Source organism: Ascaphus truei, chromosome 2 (genome assembly GCF_040206685.1).
Source record: "Ascaphus truei isolate aAscTru1 chromosome 2, aAscTru1.hap1, whole genome shotgun sequence".
In the NCBI taxonomy this organism is placed as follows: Eukaryota; Metazoa; Chordata; class Amphibia; order Anura; family Ascaphidae; genus Ascaphus; species Ascaphus truei.
Window position 1 is genome coordinate 93,860,007 of NC_134484.1, and position 18,923 is coordinate 93,878,929.

The 18,923-nt window shown below is 42.8% G+C and overlaps 1 protein-coding gene across 1 annotated transcript in view; it reads left to right on the plus strand.

The window, feature by feature from the left end:
• JPH1 (junctophilin 1) overlaps positions 1 to 18,923 on the plus strand; it is a 159,699-nt gene that overhangs the window by 118,251 nt on the left and 22,525 nt on the right. The window contains exon 3 of the mRNA XM_075583204.1: positions 4,004 to 4,122. Coding sequence (XP_075439319.1) covers positions 4,004 to 4,122 — 119 coding nt within the window. The remainder of the gene's footprint in view (positions 1 to 4,003; positions 4,123 to 18,923) is intronic.

The window sequence follows — 18,923 nt, forward strand, 5'->3', positions numbered from 1 at the left end:
CATTACTAGAAGAGAAAAATCAGATTTTTTGTAGTTTATGATTATACATTTGAGTGGATCTACACAAGTTCTTCATACCTGTAGGTGGAATTAAAGTATACAGAGCTTATGAGGAAAGGAAAGTATGTTTCCTATCCCCTTATGTACTGTGGGAAAGTTTATACATCAGAAAATCTCTGAGCAAGGAGATATCAGCTGTTCACTTTGTAAAGATCATTTCAAGAATCCTAGATTTTGTTTTCTAGTTTTAACAGCATAACTACAATCTAACATGCATGGAACCAATATGCCAATTAACGTAATTCTATTATTTACTTTTTGTAAGTAATGCAGTAAAATCTTTGAAGCCATAGGTAACCGTTTCTGCATTAGTTACATTTGCACAACTTCCTTCTGTGGGGAGAAAATAAAAACTTTCTATAGTGTCCCAGTGCATGATATAGTCCTATTTTCATATAGAATGCATCTTCTGAAGTCCATATTACTATGAGGAAAAGCATATGGTCTGCACAGTGGACTGGACATGAAGTGTCTGCGATGAATCGTGTGCTTGTCAGGACAATTTAACCACTTAAAGACTAGTGAGGATATGTTGTGAGCTATTGCAATATATTGTGTCAACATTACCACTGAATTCTATGGAAAATCTGATATGATATGTTAAATTGTAATATCCTGCATTATCCTTGGGGCTAGTTGCACAGCTAGCTTTCTTAGGTTGTTACACCTCCCCCAATCTGAAACATGGTTTAGTACTCACTCTCTTTAACTGCAAAAGATCTGCCAAGCATTGGATTTTCTGCCATTAGTGGGGTTGAAGAGTGCAACCTGTTAGTACAGTAGGTTTACAGTATGACATTTATATGTCATCCCACAGGATACATGGTAGTTGTCATCTTTGTTCTTGTTTTATTCTTAATCTTAAATCTGTAGTGGTCATTTTCCTCCACAAACTAAAGCAACCTGACCTACAGTACAACCCTTTCATATACTGTAGGTATTGCATATTGCAACACATGTCTAACTTAATTACAATCTTTACATATTTATCAGGGAGGCATGAATGGGCCATATGTTGCATGACAACTTGGCGCCTCTTTGTAAATACATCCATACACGGATGGAATGTATAGTGTGAGTGTATACAAGGGACAGGAACCTTCAAGGCTAGACATTGTTGACATATATTATAAAAAGACAGTGGGAAGATCCAGCAAGATATCATGATATGCAGGAATGGGTTTCTCCGTGTATACACAACAGAACAGTGATTCTCAATCTTATGCTCAGGAAGCCACTTCCAAGATCTGTTTTGGGGATCATTTATTCAAATGGAATCAACATGCTTTCCCATGTGTATGAATCCAGTGGTCATTCTTAAAGTCTGCCCCAGCGGATGGTAATTTCAACTGGAACATGATTCTCAAACACCTCAATAGTGCAAAGAAGATTGAAAAGGGAAGTAGGGATAGAATAAATGGTTCAGCTATGGAACGTCGTCAATATGTGATTGCTACCCTATATCCTTGTAGAGTTAGTCTATGTATGAGCCATAGGATTTAGGACAGATGAAATAAAAGATGGTGATGAAGTAGAAGGCTCAATTTTAATATTATTCAATAAACATAGGCAGATTACATTATTTTGAATTAAGTGTTCCTCCTTTCTTCCATCAACGTACTATAGCAATTGGTCATTTCAACCTTTATAGCATCTGCTGTGTAGAGTAATATACTCAGTTTGCTTTGCTAAATTACATTTTTTTCAAAAGCACATGTATTTTGCTGATATTTCACAGCCTACTTAAAAATGTCACTTTCTACATTTAACATCTTTAACAGAAGTGCTTTCACAGTGTTTTTGCCTTTGCTTAGTGTGACATGTTTTGAGTAACCCTCTTGATAAATGTCGATGTAATGCCTTATTTTTGTTTCCTCTGATTGCTTGGTACAGTACTTCAATAATAATTTGGTTGGTGTACATTGATCAGAGTGCTGTTTGCATTGATGATTTGTGGCCTTTTCATCACACTAGTGACGTGTGCTTTGTATTCTTACTCAACAAACGGTTTATCTCTACTCATGGCACCTGGCAAGCTGTTGTTAAACAGAACAAATTATGTTAGAATCTTTTGTTTAATGATGTAAACCCAGTTTTTAATTTCTTCCAAGACACAAATCTTTGTGCTATATAGAAACAACTAATAAAATGATGGGAGAAGATGTTTACTTTATGTAATGCACACCAACATTTTAAATTACAAATATTACTCTCTTTTTGCTTATGTGAGTCTGACAAATCACATTATGGTTTTACTACAGCGTACCTCTTAATTACAAGAAAACATGTAGCTTAGTGTTTAAATACCGAAGGCTAATAATATGATACTTGAAATGCATTACTATCTTCCAGCTAGAATCATGATGGGGCACAATCTTGCTGCACTAATGTGATGGTGATTATACACAATGTTGATTGTGTGAACTGCACTATCTCAAATTGTTAGCCTATAGAAGCACTACATTTCTATAAAAAAAATAAAACATTGTGATGTGGGGAAAGTAAACAGCTCGGTTGTGAGTATGGAAGGGAAACCTCAGAAGAGCGGTTGCTGCTATACCGGTACTTTGTAGAAATAGTGTAAGTGGTTGTTGACCTGTGTATTACTCCCCAAAAGAGAGGTGCTGCTTCACTTCTAATGCTGAGCAAACACATGGAAATACAACATACACACACGTGCCTGTCTTCCCTGCCTTGGTCTTTCAGCTTGGCATCCTCTGTACCGTTTACACATGTAATATAACTGACCTGATCGATAGGTTGTGGTTTTTAGAAAATTAACACACAAGTTTGTGGCTTCCCTTTCTGACTCGGTTTATTGCACCTTCTCATCTCGTGTAAATCTCTTCAACTTCTGGTGCCGAAGTGTAGCCAGCTGTCATTGTACTAATCATTTTGTTTCTGTCCCTTTTGTGCAGTTAGGAACCCACCCAATGGTACAGATGTAGCCAAACTTACTATGCACGCTGCAAGGAGAACCTGTGAAATCCTGATTGCTGCAGTCCCCCGGCAGCGGGAATTCTCTCTGTGAGGGGTCCCATTTGGAAAAACAGACCCCGCACAGGCATCCGTGGCATCTACTGTCCCCTGAGCCGCATCATTTTACTTTTCATCCTGCGGCTCCGGGGCCAGTAAATCTGACTCCATCTGTAATTGTGTATAACTGCCTGTAAACAAATTCTTCCAAATGCAGGTCTCCTCTAGGACATGGGTACAAAGTAGACCTCTACTCACAAGTTCGTCATTCAATTATTCATTTATTGTGACAGCCAAGAACAGAGGAGGAACAACGTTTTCTGTCCCATATGGACTTTTCATCCGGTGACCTGGTACCTGAAACGTTATGGGATACGGGACAGAAAACAGATGTTCCTCCTCTGTTCTTGGCTGTCACAATAAATGAATAATTGCATTATGAACTTGTGAGTAGAGCTCTACTTTGTACCCATGTCCTAGAGGAGACCTGCATTTGGAAGAATTTGTTTACAGGCAGTTATACACAATTACAATCACAATTATGAACTTGTGAGTAGAGCTCTACTTTGTACCTATGTCCTAAAGGAGACCTGCACTTTGAAGACTTTGTATGTCTATGCCATATGTGTTGGCTGCAGAAGCAGGACTCTCCTCGCCTGAAACTGTCTCCCTGCACTTTGGAACTGTAGTAGCATTTGAAATAAGGAATAGGTCATCAATGTCATAAAGTGAATTGTAACCGGCTGCTTATTTGAATGTGACTATCCCTGAATTTTTGCCTGCAGCTTAACCACAACATGACGTGACAATTGGGCGAATAAATCAGGTTTGGGGACCTCTGGAATACATGCAATTACTCTCATAAGAATTAAATATTTGCTGTCTTTCAAATAAATTGTAAATTGACTTATGGTCTTGCATTTATTCAAGGAGAAGTGTTCATATGGATATTTCTTTCCCTTTCTAGGACAGCACATGCTCGAGCCAAGGCGGATGCAGCAGATCAGGCAGCACAAGCCGCACGGCAGGAATCGGACATTTCAAGATCTGTAGCGAGGGAGCTTTCCCCGGGCTTCCATCAACCAGGTAAACTAGATTTGATATTGTTTCTATATTCATTTTATTACATAAGCACAATACTGTACCAATATGTGGGACATGTGACCATTTCTTGAACCAGGTATATGACGACAATGACTAATTATACGAATATTATACATTTGGATAGTAAGACATTCAATAAATGAAAAAAGTTTCACTACAATTTCGTTTCCAGAAATAACAAAGAAAAATACTTAAGAAAAAGTTTTATTTAATGAAAAACCCGAAAGTTCAATAGAGAAAAGCCATATGAAGTTTACATTTTTTGCATTACATTTTTTCCTTGAAAAGAAAACAATAATTTGCTGCTCTTATGAGAACGAGGTCTGTTACTGTCCACAAACTTTTATTACGTTGCTTTCACGTTATAAAAGTCTTACTAATTCCAGAGAAATTATTTGGTTAAGAACCCCAAAGGAAAGAGACATTACTTTAATAAACAGTTTTTTAATTTAATATTTGACCAACCCAGAAAACACAAAATAAATAATTGCGCTAATTTGTATTCATTGGAAGCATTAATGCTGTATATATGTGATATCCAGGGCTTGGCCATCATATTATATATTAAATTGACCTTTGTTTCCCAGTAAGAGTACATCCCAGTGCAGCCCTAGTTAAACAGATGTCAGTGGCAAGCTAAATGTGGTATTTATTTAAAATCTTGAGGATATTTACTTTTGTATGAAATAAAACAGAGTATTTACAAATTATTTTAGAATATTTTTGTTTAAAAGGCGGGTTTTGAGGATTGTGTTTTTTTTTTTTTTACCCCAATGAAAATGTGTTCTATGCATGGTTCTTCTGCATATGAAAACAAATTGGACAAGAAGGGGATAGCATGCCACTGTTCCTTTTTAACCTTTCCTGAACATCATGCCATATTTGCTTGTGACTGGAGCTGATCGTTATCTGAGCTGACTGGCTGCCATTCCTGATGTTTGTGGATGTGGGGCATCAGGGCCATGTAATGGCTTGTGCACTTGTGCCATGTCCTGGCATCAACAGTGTTAACCAACTACTGTTATGATTTAAAGGTGCCAAGTAGGACCAAATTAAATTACCACCAGCAGAAGTTGTTCAAAAATAGAATAAAAAATCCGAAGCACAGCTAGAAAAAAGGTGTATTGGTAGGACAGAGGGCCAATATCAAAAATGTATTAGATTAAAAACATATAGACAAAAGTCCTGACAGATCCTCTAACATGTTTCACGCACAGGGCGCTTTATCTCTTTGATAAAGCGCCCTGTGCATGAAACATGTCAGGATCGGTCAGGACTTTTGTCTATATGTTTTTAATCTAATACATTTTTGATATTGGCCCTCTGTCCTACCGATACACCTTTTTTCTAGCTGTGCTTCGGATTTTCTATTCTATTTTTGAACAACTTCTGCTGCCTGCTACAGTATATGCCTGGATGCACGCTTTTGCTAGAGACACACAGACAAGTATTATGGATCCAAGTGTTCCTACTCCCTGCCAGTGAAGCAGCTGGTTCAGCTAGGAGCTTGGCTGTATAGACACCGGTCTGACCGCCCTCCGTCACTGCGGTCAAACTGCTGATGCAAGCGGAGCATAACCGGAGTTGTGCTGGGTAACTACAACCGGACAATCTATGGTCATACTCCACGGAAGGGGGTAATATTCCACATGGCAGGGATTGCAGAGTCTGTGAACGGAGGGGCCACTTTTGCTCTCCCCTCCCCCATCTGCCGCCGGTCTCCAGTCAGTAATCGAGAGTAAGGATGGCGACATGATTGTGCTTCTAATGTATTAGCCAGTTGCCACAGATATCACATTTTTATTGTTGTGCATTATCAACAGGGGGAGAAGAATGAACTCTTCATACTTCACATTGTGTCTCTAGCTAAACTTCTATGCTGTTCATATGAGCTCCGGAATTTTGGATGGATCGCAGTCCTGCTACTTTTTAAATTAGCACCAGGACCACTTTTGGTTAACTGAGGTTAGTAAAGATGACGTAGGATGAAATTACTTCTATAATGACCAACTATCGTCTATTTATTGAGTACACACGTTCTTTGGCTTGTTTCTGATTTTCTAGTGGTCTGATTTTCTCAGCCAGTTTCTGAGCACCAACTGTTTAAAGGCAGAGAGATCCCTTGTCTTCTACTCAGACCGATTCCAGCTCACAACCTGTAGTTTACCTGAACAGCCAAGAGTTTGATGGACAGCTTACTTATCTTGATGACTTAAACATAGTTTCTAGGTGAAATTATTGACTCAGTTGCAGACCGATTTGGACTCCATAGTTAGCCCCACTCTCGTCACCCTCTTAAGGTCTGTATTTTCCTGACTTTATCTTGCCGCTAATCAAGCTACAGTACCTGCCATTTACACTGGGAACTCTGGAAAGCGAAATTAGCTGGTTAGCCAAGTTGTCAGTTTCTGTGGCCAGGAATAGAGAACAGAACAAAGTGATCCTTGTTTCTAAATGAGAACAGCAACAAAACTGTACACTTTCAGCTTCCGAAAGGATAGCAGCAACGGATCGACCTTATCAATCACAAGATATAATCAGTCTAGTAAAATAATGCTTGGTTAATAATGAACCATTTGATTCTGATCCCATCCTGCATTTCCAGTTTAAATATGTCTTTTTATATTAACTGGTTACAGACTTCCCTTCACTAACATGATTAATGTGATGGGATACAAAGATTCATTGTACAATGATAACTGTTCAGATAATACATCTTTCATAGAGAAAATAACTTCAGTGTTGTCCAAGCTACAAATAGCTCTTTTACTGTGCACAAGAATCCAGTGTACTAGGTGTCCCTAAAAGAAGTTCCTCATGTAATCGTCTGAGGGTCAAACACTGTAAAGAGGTCCTTGAACGTACAGACGAGTATCGAATACTGTACATTGTATGAAGATTTTATTAAGAACAGTTAATAACGTGACTGCACATAAGGTCACGTCAAAAGACCGATGGAAAGATAAAAGTCTTGTATTGTCATTTGTGTAAAGCATCTTTGTGCTCCGATTTTGGATGAAGTCCAGCTCCATTGCTTTGGATTAAAGCAACAATCTCGTCATTTTTACATATATATATTTTCCCTACAGGATTGGAAAGCGAGGGGGGGGGGGGGCTTCGGGAGCTGAACCGCATTATTTTCAGCTCTTGGGAGCCCCACCTTCCGACATACATACTGGTGAAGTTGTCTGTGTGCTTGCTGGGGATTTAAATGGCTATCCAATAGGAAACTGTGACTATTGGACCCCCCGGGACCAGCATGATTTGGTGGGCATATTGCTGCCCCTGGAGCAAGTTTTAAAACTGGTAACTTCTCCAGTAAGTATCTTGAGAACCTTCTTTTTTTTTTTAATTGGGTAAAAGAAAAAACGAACAGCCGGGATTGCACCTTAAGATTGTGCCATAACTTTGCTGTTGATTAATGTGAAGCAAAGTTAAATTACAGTGGTTTACATATTGTTAATTTTGCATCTTACTCGGTAGAGAGGCATCAATGCACAGCAGACCCATCGGGCAACAGTCACCACATTAATAAGTACTCATCACTAAGATACTTTGAGATGATATATATATATGGGTAGAGGTGGAGGGGTAGAGAGAGATATATATAGGTATAGAGAGATATATGAGGTTCTGATTACGCAGCCTGTGCTGAACAGGGTTGCCACCTTCTTCTGAAGGCCAACCAGGAGACAACATTTTAAAATGTTGCATTTACATTCGGCGGCGTCTCCCTGTCATTGTTCCAGCATCCTCCCGTCATTCTCTGCTGCAACCCGTCAATATGGACAAGTAGCATAATGCTAAGTGACGTTGCAGCAGCAAGTTGCCATGACAATGTGCTGCCGTGATGTCACATAGCGTCCCGTTGTCATGGCAATGGGTGTCACTTGATGCTGTGATGTCACATAGTGTTGCGTTGACATGGCAACGCGACGCCGTGCAGCCATATTGAGAGGAGTTACTTACAGGGGAAGATGCCGGGAGACGCCTCCACTTGGAGGTTTACTAGATAAACCCGGAGCCCGGAGATACGTGGTCAAAACCCATAAGAGCCTATGCTATAAGCCTTCATTAAAAAATTAGCCGGGCCGTTTTCGCCTCCTATTTTTTGAGCGCAGCTATCACGGTAATTAGAAAGCCTCGATTATCTGTGATATCAAAATTCCTTCCCCAAAAATGGCGAGTAGCCGGCAACATGATGATCGCCTCTCTCAGAAGGCCAAATCCGGCGATTTGTTTTAGCTGCAGATAGAGCTGCACAGAGAGAGGAGCCTCACCCTGCGCATATCCTGCCAGCGATCAAAATTTGTTAATACAGTAGGGCCCCGCTCATACAGAGGGTTCCGTCACAGGCCGCTGCCGTAAAGCGGGGCCCTACTGTATTGTACCTTTGAAAACTGAGATGCAGAGCTGTAAACCGACTGTATCGCTGACAAATGGCATGTGACAAGGAGTTGCGCACGCACTAAAACTGTTGCTTAGTGACAGCCGGATACTCAGCTGCTGAGCGCGTCATGACGAAATTTGCTGAACCTAATAAACATTAGGAAACGCCGTATGAGCGGAGTGCTGTAAAGCAGGGCCCTACTGTATAAATTTTAATACTAGTGTAGATGAGTAGGGGGTCTCCGGAGCAGAACCTTGTTGATTTGAGGTCCGGGGAGCCCCTGCTTCCCGAGATACAGGCCCCTTTATTGGGTGCCGGTATCTCCTATGCATTTTATTCCCACTGTCACGTGACGCCACCCCATAACCTCTTCTACTATATCAGTGGGAACCGCTATGGTAATTAAGGGGTTAACCAGTCCTGCTACCCCCTGGACGGCCTAAACATCCATCCTTGGGGCTACTACCCACTTCATCAAATCTCTCTAACCCCAAGAAACAAAAATAAACACAACGACCCTGCTACCCACCTACTCTACCCCCAACAACCCCCCCCCCAAATACATACAGTACAGTAATGGGCAAAATTACTATTATCCACATGGATAATAGTGCATTTGCCCATTATACAATCAAACATTAGTCAGCCAGCAGAAATAAAGTAAATAAAAAGTTCAACGTGCTATTTGGCCATTTAGTTCTTGTATTGTAGGGTGTTTAGGTGCTTGTGTATTTCTTTGATTATTGTGTATTTTTGGCCTTAATTATTTTTATTATGTTGACCATTGAGTGATATATTGGCTTGTCATGCCCATATTATATGGGTATTATATACCACTGTGACAATCAATGGGTACAGGGTGGGTATAGTGGGGCCAGGGTGGGTGGTTAGGCCTCCCTGGTAGGTAGCAGGGGATGGGGGTTAACCCCTAAATTACCATAGTGGTTATTAACGGCTAAGGTGATTAAGGGGTTAGGGGCCATTAGATTGTATTGTTCCTTGTATTCTTGCTGGCATCGGAGGACATGGACCAGGTTGGGGGGGGGGGGAGGGGTTGTTGGGGATAGATTAGATGGGTAGTAGGGTTGTTGTGTTTTATAATATTTATTGTGGGTAGGGAGGATGGGTGAAGGTGGCATTTGGCCCTTGGTGGGTGTTTATACCGGCCGGGTGGATAGCGGGAGGGTTTAACCCCTTCATTACCTTAGCGCTATTAATCGCTAAGGTAATGAAGGGGTTAACTCCACCCGCAACCCCCTCTGCAAGGCCTAAACACCCACCAAGGGCCAAATACCACCTTCATCCACCCCCGCTGCCCACAATAAACATGGCGGTGGTAGTTAACCCCTTCATTGCCTTAGCGGTTAGTTGCTAAGTTAATGAAGTTGATTGTAGATGCATTTTTATTACATGGGCTTCACGCCGGGGGCCTCCGGTGCTGATATTAATGGGTATCAGCTCCGGAGACTCCGGGCATGAATCTGATGAAGGAAAAATGCATTTTTTTTAAAGTCTTCTCTCGCCCCTCTCAGCAGCTTCTCACAAGCCTCACGCCAGTCTCACGGCTGAAAATTTGGCGATTCATTACTTTATCGCCCACTTATCGAGGCTTACAGAATAGCAGTAGGCATTTTGGCCGATAAGTGCTCGATAAATGGCTTTTCGAGGCTTATAGCATAGACCCTGTAGTCTCCGGATCAAACCCGGAGTGGTGGCAACCCTGGTGCAGAAACAACGATATCCTGAAAACTTGACCTGTTTTGGGGGCTTGATGAGGGGAGTTGAACACCCCTGCTTTAGAGGTTAGACCTCAGTCCTTTAGTGCCATTGTTGTAGAGCCAATATAGAGGGAATAGTAAGAACATTATCAAGAAGTTATGTTTGTAACCAATATTTGTATCTGTAATTGTAGTGATTTTCCAGAGCTTTGGCCCTAAAAGTGACATCTAAATAAGTAAAATAAACGTAATTTAGAACCGCGTGATGAAAATTACAGTGTATAGGGGGCCCAACAATGTATAAAACAATAATAGAAGGCATTATGAAGTGGTTGACGTTTTGTAGGTTCTTGTGTAGACGTTGCGTACACTTTCTTGCTGTTGTCAAGATCACCAGAGTGGCACCTTGAATGTTCATTTGTATTTATTTGTGTGTGCGCAGTACTACAGTAGTATCTGTTTTTAATATGAAAACAAGACCCCCATCACTGTACAGCAAATAAAAAAAAAAGCATCTTATTAATTCCTGTAAACATTATTTGCTAGGTTTTCTTCTCTACAATAGAGCTAGGTCTCATCATTTGTAATTTAAGAATGGAATTAGGATGAAATAAAATAAAAAGCACATTTGTGTAAAAATGTGAAACATAAGACTGCGCTTATAGTGCCTGCAACAGCGACGCGACGTCGCGTCAAAACAAATGCATTGCCGCTGTTGCATGCGCTTATAATAAGCGCGACGTGACGGAGCGACAGCTTGGTCGCGATCGCTGGAAGTCATCTCAATTTGATTTTTCCAGCGACCGCAGCCTGACGTCACGTCGCCGGCACTATAAGCGTAGCCTAAGGCATGTGGGCCACATGCAGCCCGCCGGACACTTCTGTCCGGCCTGCAGACTAGGGTCGATTGTACTAGGACATGAGGGGAGAGCTGGCTTGGGGGAGGGGCCTGTGTTTTCTTTTCCATTCTACTCCCTCACTTGACTACAGCAGGAACTCTTGAGAGGCTTGCTGGGCCAATATAGTGGCCGGTTGGCCTTTGTGTGGGATCCTGCTACAGTCAGGTGCGGGAGCAGCATGGAAGAGGCAGCACAGGCCTCTCTCCCATGCCAGCTCTCTCCTCATGCTGCCTCACCCAGTTCTGTAATCTGCCTGCTCTTTCCTGGATCCTGCCTCGCTCAGTAAGGGTGTGTAGGGCGGATATTAAGTGTGTGGAGGCGTGGGAAGAGAAATAGAAGGCAGGGGAGTGAGGGAGAAAGGGAGAGGTGTGGAGGAGAGTGAGCGTAATGCTGACATCTAGCGTACAGCCATACTACTATGTTTTATATGCGTATTTTGAAAATGAATGATGCGTATGGCCCGAATGCAGTACGATGAAATCTAATCAGGCCTCTCATATGAAGTGAGTTTGATAGCCCTGCTCTAAATGGTATTGTGTAACACAAAATGTCCAGATTTACCTTTTTTGCACCATACATTTGAAAGAAATTCAACAAACAGATTACTTAGTTTTCACTTGACGTAGTAAGTGGGTGTCATTGCACTGCAATTTTGAAACTACAGTAACCACAGAGAAAATAATAGTTAGGGGAAATGTGCCGCTTATAATAGGGAAGAAATACATAATCTTTCAGTGGAAGAAAAATGCCACTAATCGCTTTTCCAAGGCCATGGCCAACTCTCGGCATTAGTGCATGAGATATTACGTCATATTATTATCCAAGATGTTCAATAGATGAACTCTTACCACATTCATATACCATACACATACAACAAATAATACAGCATGGTGGTATAGTTGGCACTGAAGTACCTGCCATAAAGAACTTTCAATCTAAAAAGGGTAGTGTTGACACGCACAGTGTGTTGTTCGATAGACAGGTTAGGGGTGTTGAAGTTCTGGTGCTGCACTAGGTGTTATGATGAGTTGTAAGGATATCAAGAAGAAGTTGAAAACATTTCCTCTAAAGAGTGAATTTCTAGGGAGAGTCTAATATAGGTGGACATGGAATTATATAGGTAATGAGCAGTCCCAGATGCATCCTGGAGGTAGGAATTGGAGACATTTATAAGGAAGAAAGAATGGAGGAGACCATACTGGCCTTTCCATTTATGGTCATTCCAGCCTTAGTTACCAGTTCTTCTGCTTAGTCTAGTAAAGATACAGTATCCTAAAATGGCTTTTATGCGTTTTCGCTTTCTTGCATCAGTCAATCCCACACAGTTATGGTTACAGATACTTTTCTTTAGTAATATGGTAGGATACATTCTGATTTGTTACGCTAAGTGAGGAAAACCAAACAAATATCTGAAGAGTATCTAAAAAACTAGAGTACGTTTTGGTCTTGTCGAACATTTCTTAAGAAATTACATTTTTTCCCACTTGTTTGAGGTATATGGAGCTTATCAGTTGCTAATTCTGCCATGGGGAATTTGAGTGAATTCAATTAAAATGATGAATACAGTAGGTTACTTGAATTAAATTCCTAAATAGTTACAGGTACTTCACTTTTTCACTGCCATTTCAAATGAAGAATAACCCATTTAGGGTGTACATTATTTTTACATGTCCAAACAAGTAATGATGCTCCGGAAATGGGAAGCCCACTCTTTTGTGTTTTATATACACGAGCAAATTCTATTAACTAATAGGTATTTTTACTAACATACAGTAAGTTTGTCATTGACCACTTCTCTACTCAAAAATACTATAATCATGTCTGACATCCTAAATCGCTTGTTGGTTAATTATATCAAAGCATTGAGCTAGGAGAGATGTATCGTTTCTAATTGACTCCTCTTTTAATTTATAAGCCCTGTTATATTTACAGTAACTTGCACTGTTCAAACAGCTGGCTAAGAGGAGAGCATATAACACATTAGCAGATAGAGAGAATTTTTTTTTCTGTTTGCCAGCTCCGACGGCGTCTGCAAATAAGTGACTAAGCACATTGCACTTTGGCTTAAACAAGGTTACTGGCATACTGGACATAGAATTTGAGACTTTATGTTCCTGTCCCAAAGTCAAATTGCGTATATTGTGAGGCAAATGAAAAAACTCTACATGTATTGCTAATATCTACACACAAAACTCTTTAGTATTTCTTTTATCTTGACAAGCTCAACTCCCTTGATGAATTTGGGAATCGAGAGCTGTATTGCAGTGAGCTGCAGGTCTTCAATCTGAAGTATTTGCATTATTAATAGCTGTACACTTGGAGCATGAGGGAAGCAACCAGGCACTCGGTCTTGTAAAAAGATAATTTATTACAAAATCCTAGCTGTACACTAGAACAGTCCATACAGGGAGAAGGAGCGGCTCGGTGAGTAAAGACACTGACTCTGACACTGAGTTTGAAGCAGAGCCTGGTTCAATTCCTTGGGCAAGTCACTTTATCTCCCTGTGCCTCAGGCACCAAAAACACAGATTGTTAGCTCTACGGGGCAGGGACTGCAAAATGTCTGTAAAGTGCTACACAAGAACAAACAATTATTATTATTAATTATTAATAGCAAGAACTGTGTGGTAGAACAGTACTTCTACGCTAAAACGTTAACACATAATGTTTTGGTGCTGAAGTGGCAATGCACCTTTAATCTGTTAGCTGACTTCTGACAACAAATGGGTTAAGATGCAACCTGAACACTCTCATAACCTCCAGCTGACACAGGAAAATTCCAGCAGAGACGTTAAGAAAACCTACACTTGGGAATTATGGGACAGAGATCCTTTAGAGCAGGGGTGTCGAACTTTCATATGAGAGGCCTGATTATATTTAATTGTACTTAATTCGGGTCATACGTACCATACATTTTCAAAATTTGCATATAAATCATAGTAGAATGGCTTTAATCTAGATGTCAGCATTAAAGCAGCAGTCCAAGCTGCCGTTTTTATTTTATTTTTTTCACCTTTAATATGTGCATCAATACAATCCACACAATAAGTAATTAGCTAAATTGCTAATCGATCCGTTCTCCTGTGATTGATCAGCGAAGATTTGGCTCGGGAGTTCACTAAATGGCTGTCAGTGCAGCAGAAGAGGACCAAAGATGCAAAGTTCTGTGGGGAAGATTATGTGACCAGGCAGTCACTAGATACAATTGTTGCATTGCTAGAGCGAGGGCAAAGCTCAAAAAAGGGAGTGCCAGAGTCTGTTTCAGAAGAGGAAGGGAATGTGACTTTGTAAATGGTTGCTATAAAAACAAAAATATATATTTTATACATTTGTCATAATAATACATTACAAATATAATTCAGATTTTTTTTAATGTTACAAATTTTTTCTCATAGTACAGAACTAATTCATTAAAAAAAACCACATGTAGGATATTGTTTGGTCTGCAGCAATGACCTCACTCTTTGCCCCCCCCCTCTTTGTCTCTCACTTCCCCACCTTCACTATTTCTCTTCCCCCACACTCTTACTCCACCCCTCAGGCACTCTTAATATTCCTACTCACAGTCTTAATATCCCCCCTCACACTTTTAATCTCCCTCGCACTCTTAATCGCCCCTCCCCCTCACACGCGTAATTGTCCCCCGTCCCCCCCTTACTCACACTCTTACCGGGTGAGGCGGGATCCGGAGCAGGCAGATTACGGAACCGGGTGGGGGAGCATGAGGAGAGAGCTGGTGTGAGGGGTCTGTGCTGCCTCTTCCATGCTGCTCCCGCACCTGATCCTGGCATAACAGTTGGTGATTGAGATTTATCTCATACATGCATTTGTCCCTGATCCGTTTGTGAGCGCGCATTTTATATCTTTTTCAGTCCTGTATAAATTTTGTAACTTTACTACACTAAGAGTGTGCCTGTTTTATATATATGTAGCCCCCTGTAGACAGCAAAGGCTATACCTATCTCCTTCTGCTGTGGTAAGTCCTGTTAAGATCAGGCACCAGTAATCATCATGGGTTTTCCCCCTTCATAGCCCTATCCTGAGTGGTAGACGCAGGCCTGGACTCTGCTGCAGGCGTGAGCAAGAGGGGAGGTTCTGCTGACATCACGAGGGGCGGGGCTAGCTCTATATTTAGCAGCCAACTCCGGTGAGTAGAGTTAGAGAGTTAATAGTGATATCGAGAGTCTGGAGTTGCCGGTTAGTTATGCCGAGAGTATGCAGTGCAGTTAATATGCTATGAGTCAAGGAATCCTGCGGATCGGTCCGAGGATTTGGAGGAGACTACGATCTCCCCTGCGCAGAGTGCAGGCGAAAGCAGAGCGGAAAGATTCAGCGTCCTTTAGTAGAGCTGATAGAATTATAGACTTGGTGGACCAATGTCCTCACCCCACTGCTAGGGGTGATAGGGAGAATCCAAGACCCACCTCGAGGCTAACCTAGGGGGTGGGCCACGGGGTATTGAAGCCCTAGCCCAGACCATCCTGCCGGAGGAGCGACTTGGAGGGAAGGAGAGGAGGAAGTATTTGGGTGCAGGGCGAGCGGCATAATAACCCGTCCTGGCTATTGTTGTTGCGGCTGTTGAAAGCCACTATCGTTGGGATATTGCTGCTCTGTCAATAAAAGAGACTATTCATTATCATCAAATACTGTGTGTGACTTGGAAAGTACTACCCTGGGACCCAAGGGGTTCTTCTATACCGGTCCTGTCCCATATTCCTGGGAGTATAGAAGATGGAAGCGCTGCACCACTAGGAGATCATGGAGGCTACCACCCCAGAAGCCCGGTCCTGGCTCCCCCACAACATCGTGGGAAGCTCAGGCCCTCCTGTTCCTCACAGGTATGCACCACACCGCATGTAATCCGCCCTCATGCACCCTAGACACCACCGAGAGTCTGGGGGAAAGGGGGGGGAAAGCAGGGTTACACATATATATATATATATATATATAGAGAGAGAGAGAGAGAGAGAGAGAGAGAGAGAGATACACACTGTACAGTATGCATACACCAATGTAGTCTTGCTTTACCTGGGGAAACATGACAGTCGCAGCAGCTTACATTTTACTGAACCAGTTTCCCTTAGTAATCCCCAACATCAGGCAACATACAGTAAGTCTGGCTACTGGAGCAAAGTTTAACGTGTGTCCATTCAAACAAATGGAGATGCTGAGAACAACCGTGCATTATTTCATGAAACAATTGCGCAAATCTGTATGAATATATATCATCTTTGCAGAACTTGTCTGAAGAGTGTTGCCTCCTAGCATTTGTACGCAGCTAAAGGGGCATTTTATTATTTACTGAGGGAGATATTCAAGTTGCACATGCAAAGTGTGCTTCAGTCAAATATTTGCTCAGTGTAGTACAAGTTGTTCATGAAAATATTATTTAACCGAAAAATTAGAGAGTTCTTTAGTTGTCGCAAGAGAAACCTGTCTGATCAGTTTCCATGCTACTGTAGCTGCAAAATAGTACATTGACAATTTGTTTGGGCTGAACATATGGTTTAACTTTAAACTTTCATTAAAAAGGGTAGACACCAAGACAATTTGCCATGCACTTCAGTATACAAAACTTTGCGAATTAAATAATGACGCTTTATCCTTTTGTAACGGGTTTTCCCTGTGAATACAGACGCTACTACCTGCTGTGTATACCTGTGTAGCTCTCAGGAGCCTAAGCCTCCGCTCGGGGATCCTGGGGTACATACATATAACACAATCTCGTGATGCAACGCCTCCACCTGCGATGGCTCCCGCCAGAGGGGGAGTGGTTCCTCGCAGGAAAAATATATATATATCACTCAACACACCGCATGTAAAATAACCAATGACTTTACTGTAGCAATACTTATTCATATATCAACAGGTGTCCCTCTCTAGAGGAGACACTAACTACTGCGTCTCGCAGGACGCTCCCACCTACACTGGGTGACCCCACCCCGTGTCCAGTAACCCCACACAATATGTTCCTCACCCTTAAAGGGAGATGATATGTGTGACTGCGTAGCCCGTATGAATATAATATATATGTAGGATCGTTGGTGAACTTGGTGATGGTTACCTGCGAGCACTCCAGTTCCCCGGCCTGCCAAGGAGCTTCACAAAGGATCCGAAGACTGCCGAATACAGGAACTACCGTCCGGGGCAATCCCACCCGGATGGCTGCGGCAGCGGAGGTCTGAGCCCAAACCTCTGGATGGACGCGCAGCGTCCACTGTGTCCCTAACTGACGCTGGATAGTAAGGGGCAAGGTCCCTAACCTGGGGCCTGTCCCTGCAACACTCAATGATACTGGTGGCTCAGGGCTATCTGGGGCCTAGGGGGCTGCTGGCCTAGTGCAGGGAGTCACTGACTCCTGCACCCAACCTCTTTCCCCTAGCTGCTCCTGACGCAGACTAACGTGCTCCAAACCCCGCGAAAAGTATCTATTCTCCTCTGTAGGAGATGCTGTAGTCCTATTGGCTCCCTGGGGTCACGTGGGGCGCTCCTGAGGCTCATGGGAGATGTAGTCCCTTCTGTGAGCCCTATCCTGATTGGCCCTCGTTCGCACGCGTCTCCCACGCATGCGCGAACTTCCCTGCTGGCCACCGCACCGATATCTTCACTGCGCATGCGCCAACAAATAGAAGATGGCTGCGCCCTCGCCGCCCTGCTTCGGGAGCGCCGGGAGCCCTAACAATGCGATCGCGGCCCCGGCAACTGGCCGCACGTGTCCCCAGCAACCCCCGAGCAGGATCCTGACCGCCCTCACTCTTGCGATCAGCCGACGGGACCGCCATTGGGCTCGGCGGCACCCGCGATCGCCAGCAAGGTGAGGGGGGGCTTGACAGGCAGGGGGGACCTGGCTATATCCTCCCCCTGGTAAAAACCCCAACGTCCTCGCTTGGGACACATAACTTCAAAACTATATACATCAGTTATATAATAAAAATGCAGTTCAATTATATAACTTAGCACATTAGCATTTACTTTATACAATGTTGCACAGTTCGGTGAGCATCACAATCACAGATTGGATTTTGCTCCGAGACCACTGCTGAGCCTCATAATCGGGGTGCCCCAATTTGATCATAGGTTACCCGATTTGGAGGGTACCTGACTCTTTGGCTCCTACGGAGCTGTTCTTCAGCAACACCCTCTGGGGAGTAATATGTACATTCCTGAGGCTCAGCCTCTTCCCTTGAGGGGAGAAATGTCTCTGAACAGTCTCTGTTGGGTACAAAGCTCGGGCTCTGTGGATCCAAAGGCTGGCCTGTTGGTGCCACCTTAGTAGGCGTTGGCCTACGGGGCCCTTTACCCGTAGCTCCACCGGGAGATGCCCCTTCTGTGGAATAGTCCCTTTGAGAGGGTCCGTCCATAGGGTCTTCAGGAATTTCAGAGTGGGTTTCGTTATTTACAGTCTCTTGACCCATCTCGGAAAAGTCGGACTCACCGTTGAGCGGTGTGGCCAGTATTTCTGCTTCTTCGTCTCCCACTTGGGGGATGGGGAGAAGGTGATTACGATGCCAAACCTTTACCCGGTCATCAGTGTCTTTGATGCGATAGACCGGGAGGCCGGGCATCTGTGACTCTACCTCATATACACCGTCTCTCCATCGGTCCGCCAGTTTATGTTTTCCGGGGACTCCCAGATTACGAAGCAACACAGCGTCCCTAGGACGTAGCTCCCGATACTTGACTTTATTGTCATATCGTCTCTTTTTGCCAGCATTCAGTTTATCTGTAGACTTCTCAGCCTGTTGGTAAGCTTGCTGCAAACTGTCCTTTAGTCGG